Raw genomic sequence first — 8,238 nt, forward strand, 5'->3', positions numbered from 1 at the left:
TTAGGGTCCCTACATTTAGGCTGGCAATGTGCTAACCTCTTTGTTTCTATATTTGCTTTTTTTCTCTAAAGGAAATTTGTGGCATCACAGACATCATGAAGATGAAGCAAAATATGATGATTCTCCAACACCATCAGGATCTCAACTATAATCCTGGAAAGATGGAAGAACTCACAACATTTAGGATTCTACCAAAAACTCTTGAAACCTCAATACAGGCTAGACTAAATTATTTCAGAACAAACATGAGCACCACCAAGAAAGATCCTCCAAATCTTTACACTAATACATTTTTGTCTGGACTCAATCAGGTCTCCTTAGAGGTTTACATTTTCTCATTGGCCAAAGATTCTTGTTCCGAGTTGTCTTGTTCAGTTCTCTTCGTGCATCTTGAGCAACTACAATATTTAATTGAGATATGCTTTTTGTGAATGGCCTAGGATCTGCAAAGGATTCAAGGGAGTTCACTTTTTCAGGGAGTTGGGGAATGTTTTTCTCTGACTGGCAGAAAAACTGCTGATGCTAGGAAATGAATGAAAGAAATACTCTCAGGGAGGTGAGGAGAGGGGTCAGGAAAGCCAGGTGTGGTGGTGTTTCTCCCCTAATCCCTGCCAATTGCAACTTGTAACTTCAGGAGGTCTCTACTAGTTGACTTATTAAAATGAGAACTAGGTCATGGGGGCTTGTGCAGTTGCCTGTTACAATGACCATGTGAGATCTTTTCTTGTGGTGACTGCTCTCTCTGCAAAACCATTCTGTTTTTCCATGTGCACGTGTATGTCTTTGCACATGTCCAGGTGGTGCTCTGGTGGCTGGGTGGGCCGCCCATTTGTTGGAACTCACCCCTATGGCAACCATACAGGCTCCCCTCCTACTGCCTTCATCCTAGCCTGCATGCCTCCATGGAGTATTTTGCTGCCTTCTTGCTGGATTTTTTAACCAAATGTTTTGCTGCTGTGCTGCAGTATAGTTATGTATAGAGACACATAAAGATGTATATATATAAATATATATATATATATATATATTTTTAAGAACTGAAAATACAACTCGACCTCTAAATGACCCTATAATTTATCGTGCTAACCCAGGAATCCCTCCCCACCCCCACTACCCTACACACACATATGCCTCTACCAACTGCCCTAGTTCTTGGTGGAGCTTCTAAACTTTTGGTGCATTTTCAGCGTCTTAGAATTGGCTGGGATCTACCTATGGCCCAGCTGATTCTGACGCCCCCTTAAAATTCTGAGCCAGGCCACAGAAAGGGGAACAAAAACATCAATGCCCTAGAGAAGGGGGCTAAGCTGGCATGCTGCCTTTTTTGCTCTATCTGTCCTGGACTCTACATCAGCAACTGCCCCAACCTATGCTGTCCCCTCACCCAATAAACAGTATATGGAGCAACGAGGCCTTGAGCTCTTTGACTTAGATGTCTGAGCAAAGAACTGCCTGACAATCAAGCCACAGCCTAGGCCCTTCCCCACAAGCTCCATCTTGGTCTGCTGTTGGTTAAGTCCCCAAATCACCTCTGAATCTCCCTTCTTGCTCCTTTCCCTTGAGTACTAGAGGGAAATTCAAAGTGATCAGAGAGAACAAGGGCCTGGGAAAATGGAGGCTGAAAGCTTCTGCTTCTCCCATGGTTCTTCTTCCAAATTTCTCAAGAAAACAAACCAGGCCAAAATTGCTCCAAATCCCAATTAGCATTTTTTGAATGCCTGTGCCCAATCAGGCAAATCTAATCAAACTCCAGTATTTCCCCAGTTATTTCCTCTAGTCTGCCTTGTATCCCCACTCACCTTCAATTTATACCTTTAGGTAAATTTCCCTTCCCATTTACAACAGAAAGCCAGGAAACTGGCCTCTCCCCACTTCTCAGACAAACTTAGCGTGCTCAGTTACCTGACTCAGTCCACTGGCTGGTTCATCGAGGTGCACAATCCAACTCTAAGCACTGGTTCTCAACTCTGGAATTCCACCAGCCTAGCCCACTTAAACCAGCCACCTGTGTTCCACCTCTGCAGGGGTGAGGAGAAACATACTAACAAGGGGATAGTCCCCAGATGTCTGATTGCTGTGCCAAACAAACAAAAAAGTCTTAGCTCTACAACTAGTTAAGAAAGTTAATGGAAAAATATTGAGAGAAAACATTTAAAACTTATTTAAGCATCAGAATATGTTAACTTACTGTGTGTATTTAAGTGGGGAATGTGCTGTTGCTGTGTCTTTGGCTTTCTCTGCATTACTCTTTCTTCCCAGGAGGAGGTATTCGATCAAATCAGTAAGGCCACAGTTGTTGCAGCCCAACTTGACTCCTCCGTGGCTGCACACATTAACAGCTGCACACATGCTCACTCACAGAGTTGGGAACCAAGTTGCATTTTTTTCTCAGAAAAGCCAAATGAGCAAATTTAAGGAAACAAAAGAAAGTCCTGGGAGAGGGTAGCTTTTACTTGGCAGTGCCTAAGCAGGGCTGTGTCTTGTAATTATTTTTTAATCACCGGTGACAGTAAACTGTAATAGTACTCCATCTCTTGTGCTTATTTTGCTGACTTACTACATGTCTTTGTATGTTGTAATGCTACTGTTGCTCTGTTGTATCATCTGGATTCTGTTTCATTCACCCTGTCCTCCCAGCCTGATTCAGAATGATATTGAATAAAACCACTAGGATTGGAAGCTGGAGTCAACTGATGGAGCAGAATTGATAGGCCATGAGACCTAGGAGCAGATGTGGCTAGCTAAATCACTTGGTTATCTCCTACACTGCTTAGTTACCAGTTGCTTTCCAAAAAAGGGAGACAGCTTTGCTGAGCACTTGTTCTTGCTCATACTAGCTTGAAAGTGGTTATCTCTTTTTCAAGAGAGTTGGCTCAGCCTCTGGAAGTATAAGCTCCTTTCAGGACTTCACAGTTAACTTCTTGCAGTAATATAGCTGTTCAGGTGGTGGGACCAGACACCAAATATCCATCTCAATTCTGTTCAAAGTTGCAATCAAGAGCCAAAGTTCTGGGATTTGATTGCATCTTTCTGGCACTTTATGATAGACCGATTGAGTGGGCAATTCCTAGTCAGAAGAGCTAGTGGGGAAGCAGAATGCCAGCAGATTTGGACTGCCATTAACTGCTTTTGGTGTCAACAATACAGGAGGTCAGCAGCTATCAGTCCCTTCACCGAAAAGAGGCCTGTGTTTTGTCCAAAGGAACAAGGGAAGAATAAGGAAGACATTTTCAACTTAATAACTTAGGTTAAAGGTTGAGCAGAAGCAATAGTTGGAGTCAATGTCATCTTCCCTTGGGACATAAGTAGAAGAATTTTTGTTTCATAAGAAGTAAATACCAAGGCAACCAAACTCATTAGGACCATTCCATCCTTGTAAAGGACGTTGATTGGTTTTATGGTTTGTGGAACTGCATCTGTCTATTCATCTAATCTTTAATCTATGTTGTATTCTATTTGTTGTTTTGATTCCTCAGAGGCCCCTGCAAATAAGCAGCAGGGCCAGGGGCTTGCTGGGGGGAGGAAACTGGGGTAGTTATGGCGTAATGCAAAAAAGCAGAAAGTAAAGGTCTACAAAGTGTGCCTATTCCTCCTCCCCACAAAATGGAACACCAGTCTTCAAAGTTAATAAAGTTTTGCTTCTTAAAGTATTTTAATAAATGGATAAACATAATTAACACCAATATCTCATCATTTACCTCAGTATGGGAGGAGTTGAATGGTGGTGGAAATGGGGAGTGGGTCATCCAAGCTCTAAACAAGCCACATGCATGTATAAAATGGCATGTGGCGTGGGGGTGGGATGGGGACAGCAGCAGCACAAACCAAGATTCTCCATCAGGGTGATCATAACACTAAAAGGGCTGCCACAAAAGGTTCTAAAACCTAAAACAACTCAGGACAAACTTGTGGGGAAATATACCTGCTACTATACTTCTAGAAGCCAATTCTCTGCAGAATCCAGATTCCAATGAAATGAATTAGGTTACAGGGGAGGTGAAGTGAGGTAGAGGAGTACAGCCCAGATTGCTAAATAAATGCATAAATGCAAAAAGTAACTAGAAAAACTCTTGACAATACAATGTGCTCCCCTCAACTGACCACACATCACATACTCCTCTCCCCCCGAGAAGGGTTGAAATGGGAAGGATTGTTCTTGTCAGATGCAAAGTTGGCTAGGCCTGGGATCAAAAGTGGTTCAATTTCTGCCCAACAGTGACTCTGGGGGAATCAGTTATAAGTCACATTTAATAGAGGCAACTGAGGCTGTACTAGACCAGGATTCCACAAAATGCTATACCAGCATTTCTCACCAGGTAAGGATGGATATTCTAAATCCTCAACTTTCCAGTACTACTGTCTCTTGTGTGCTGCTGTGCTCAGTCACTCGGTTGTGTCTGACTCTCTGCAACCCCATGGACTGTAGCCTGCCAGGTTCCTCTGTCCATGGGGATTCTCCAGGCAAGAATAATGGGGTGGGTTGCCATGCCTTCCTCCAAGGGATCTTTCCAAACCAGGGATTGAACTCAGGTCTCCCACATTGCAGGCAGATTCTTTACCATCTGAGCAAAAAAAAAAAAAAAAAACCTGTCTCTTACTTGGAGACAAAACAGTTGTGACCTTCAGGACCGCACATCAGTCTCTCCATAAAAATGATATCGTTATGCTTTATGAGTGAAACAGCCCTGTTGCTGAGGAGCTACCACCAGGGTGGGCCCTGTAATTCATGCTAAGTTTATACTACATCCTATAAACCTAGTAAAGTACCATCAGAATTGAATTTTGTCTGTTTTTTAAATTATCACACAATAGAATTGCTTTTTTATCTTTTGGTATATAATCTGGTGAATTTTAACACATGTAGATATTCATGTAACCACCACCAGTATCAGGATACAGAAGTTTCCACTACCCCATAAATCTCCTTCATATAATTCCATTAAATTAATTAATTTAGGGTGTGCTGGGTCTTCATCACTGCACATAGGCTTGCCCTAGTTGTGGCGAGCAGGTTTACCCTCCAGTTGCACTACAAGGGCTTCTCATTGCAGCGGCTTCTCTTGTTGCTGAGTATAGGCTCTAGGGTGTGTGGGCTTCAATAGTTGCAGCATGTAGGCTCAGTAGCTGTGACACACAGGCTTAGTTGTAACCTCATAGCCTATGGAATCTTCCTGGACCACGGATAGAATCTGTGTCCCCTGCATTGGCAGGCAGATTCTTTACTGCACCACCAGGGAAGTCCTATATAATTCCTTTAAGGTAACTTAACCTTACCTCTAACCACTTATCTGTTTGCCATCCCTACAGTTTAGTCCGTTCAAGAATGGCATAGAATATGTAACCGTTTGAGACAAGCTTCTTTAACTCAGCATAATGCCTTTCAGATTCTTTCAAGGTGTTATATGATCAACAGTTTGTTCCTTTTTATTGTTGAATAGCATTCCATTGTATTGATCTACTAGTTTGTTTATCCATCTAGTCACTGAAGGACCTTTAGTTCATTTCCAGTTTTAGGCAATTATTAATAAAGCTGTTATAAACATTCGTATCCAGGTTATTGTATCCACTTCTCTAGGATAAATACCCAGGAGTGTGATTGATGGATTATATGATAAATGCATGTTTAACCTGATCAGAAACTTCCAAACTATTTTCCATAATGGCTGTACCATTTTGCATACAAAAAAAGCAATGCTTGAAAGTTTCACTTCCTACACATTCTCACCAGCTCTTGATATTCAGTAATTTTTATTTTAGCCATTCTATGGGGTCGCACAGGGTCGGACATGACTGACGCGACTTAGCAGCAGCAGCAGCAACAGATGTTCAGTGGCACCTCATCATAGCATTTCCCTAATAGCTAATGATGTCGAATATCTTTTCATGTGCTTATTGGTCATACTTAAATTTTCTTTGGTGAAATAGCTGCTAAAATTATTTTCCCTCTTTATAACTGTGCTTTTTGTTTATTCATTACTGAATTTTCAGAATTCTTTATATATCCTGGATCCAAGTTCTTTTTCAGATATATGATTTCCAAATATCTCCTGCCAGTCCATAGTTTGTCTTTTCATCCTCTCAACAATATCTTTCAGAGGAAAACTTTTACATTTTTATAAAAACAACAATTCATCATTTTTTTCTTCTATGGACAGTACTTTATTGTCATATCTGAAAAACCAACTCAATGGTTTTTAACCAGGGGTTACTTTATCCCCGGGGACATTGGGCAATATCTGGATACATTATTGGCTGTCATGAATTGGGGGGCATGGTGTTACTGGTTTCTCATGGGTAGAGACTAGCTGCTACTGCTGCTAAGTCACTTCAGTCGTGTCTGACCCTGTGCGACCCCATAGATGGCAGCCCACCAGGCTCCCCCATCCCTGGGATTCTCCAGGCAAAAACACTGGAGTGGGTTGCCATTTCCTTCTCCAATGAATGAAAGTGGAAAGTGAAAAGTGAAAGTGAAGTCTCTCAGTCGTGTTCGACTCTTAGCGACCCCATGGACTGCAGCCTACCAGGCTCCTCTGTCCATGGGATTTTCCAGGCAAGAGTACTGGAGTGGGATGCCATTGCCTTCTAGAGATGGTGCTAAATATCCCACGTGCATGTATGCTTAGTTGTTCAGTCATGTCCAACTCTTTGTAACCCCATGGACTGTAGCCCGCCAGGCTCCTCTGTCCATGGGGATACTCCAGGCAAGAATACTAGAGTGGGTTACCATGCCCTCCTCCAGGGGATCTTCCAGAACCAGGGATCCAGTCCGTGTCTCTTATGTCTCCTGCATTGGCAGGCAGGTTCTTTACTACTAGCGCTGCCTGGGAAGCCCAAATATCCTACAACACACAGCAACATTTCCCTGACAAAGAATTATCAGGCCAAAAATGTCAGTGGTGCTGCTGCTCAGAAACCCAAATTTAACTCCAGGCCACAAAAATTTTCCTTTATATTGATTTCTAAAGGTTTTATAGTTTTATGTTTTAGTTTTAGATCGATGACTCATTTTGAGCTAATTTTTGTATAATGAATGATATTTAGGTGAAGGTTCATCGTTTAGCATATGGATGTTTAATTGCTCCAACACCATGTAGTAAAAAAAGACTGCCATTATCACAGAACTGTTTTTTGCACCTTTCTCAAAAATCAAGTAGCCATAATTGTGTGGGTCTAATTCTGGGCTGTCTGTTACATTGCCTTGCCTCTCTCTTTCCCAGTTGTGGTTGCTGTTCAGTCACTAAGCCATGTCTGACTCTTTGCAACCCCATGGACTGAAGCATGCCAAGCTCCTCTGTCCTCCACTATCTCTCGGAGATTGCTCAAATTCATGTTCGTTAAGTCGGTGATGCTATCTAACCATCTCTTCTACTGCCACCCTCTTCTCTTCTTGCCTTCAATCTTTTCCAGCATCACGGTCTTTTCCAATGAGTTGGTTCCTCAAGTCAGATGGCCAAAATATTAGAACTTCAGCTTCAATATCAGTCCTTCCAACAGATTCATGGTTGATTTCCTTTAGGATTGACTGGTTTGATCTTTTTTAAGTTTCTTCTATTTATTAATTGGGTTTATTTATTTATTTATTATCAAAGGATAATTGCTTTACAGAATTTTGTTGTTTTCTGTCAAACCTCAACATGAATCAGCCATCAGTTCAGTTCAGTCGCTCAGTCATGACTGACTCTTTGCAACCTCATGGACTTCAGCACACCAGGCTTCCCTGTCCATCACCAACTCCCAGAGTTTACCCAAACTCATGTCGATTGAGTCAGTGATGCCATCCAACCATCTCATCCTCTGTTGTCCCCTTCTCCTCCCACCCTCAATCAGCCATAGGCATACATATAGTCCCTCCCTTTTGAGCCTCCCTCCCATCTCCTGCCCCATCCCACCCCTCTAGGTTGATATGGAGCCCCTGTTTGAGCTTTCTGAGCCATATAGTAAATTCCAGTTGGCTATCTATTTTACATATGGTAATTTAAGTTTCCATGTTACTCTTTCCATACATCTCACCATCTCCTCCCCTCTCCCCATGTTCAAAAGTCTATTCTCTATGTCTGTTTCTCCATTGTTGCCATGTAAGTAAATTCTTCAATACGATTTTCCTAGATTCCATATATATGCATTAGAATACAATATTTATCTTTCTCTTTCTGACTTACTTCACTCTGTATAATAGGTTCTAGGTTCATTCACCTCATTAGAACTGACTCAAATGTGTTCCTTTTTATGGCTGACTAA

The 8,238-nt window shown here is 42.0% G+C and overlaps 1 protein-coding gene across 1 annotated transcript in view; it reads left to right on the forward strand.

Moving 5' to 3' along the window:
* The window catches only part of DGKK (diacylglycerol kinase kappa), a 179,206-nt gene extending 175,529 nt beyond the window's left edge, over window positions 1–3,677 (forward strand). The window contains exon 28 of the mRNA XM_042242317.2: window positions 72–3,677. Within this exon, the coding sequence (XP_042098251.1) occupies window positions 72–151 (80 nt within the window). The 3' untranslated portion in view covers window positions 152–3,677. The remainder of the gene's footprint in view (window positions 1–71) is intronic.
* Window positions 3,678–8,238: the final 4,561 nt, after the last annotated feature.

Source organism: Ovis aries, chromosome X (assembly GCF_016772045.2).
Source record: "Ovis aries strain OAR_USU_Benz2616 breed Rambouillet chromosome X, ARS-UI_Ramb_v3.0, whole genome shotgun sequence".
NCBI lineage: Eukaryota > Metazoa > Chordata > Mammalia > Artiodactyla > Bovidae > Ovis > Ovis aries.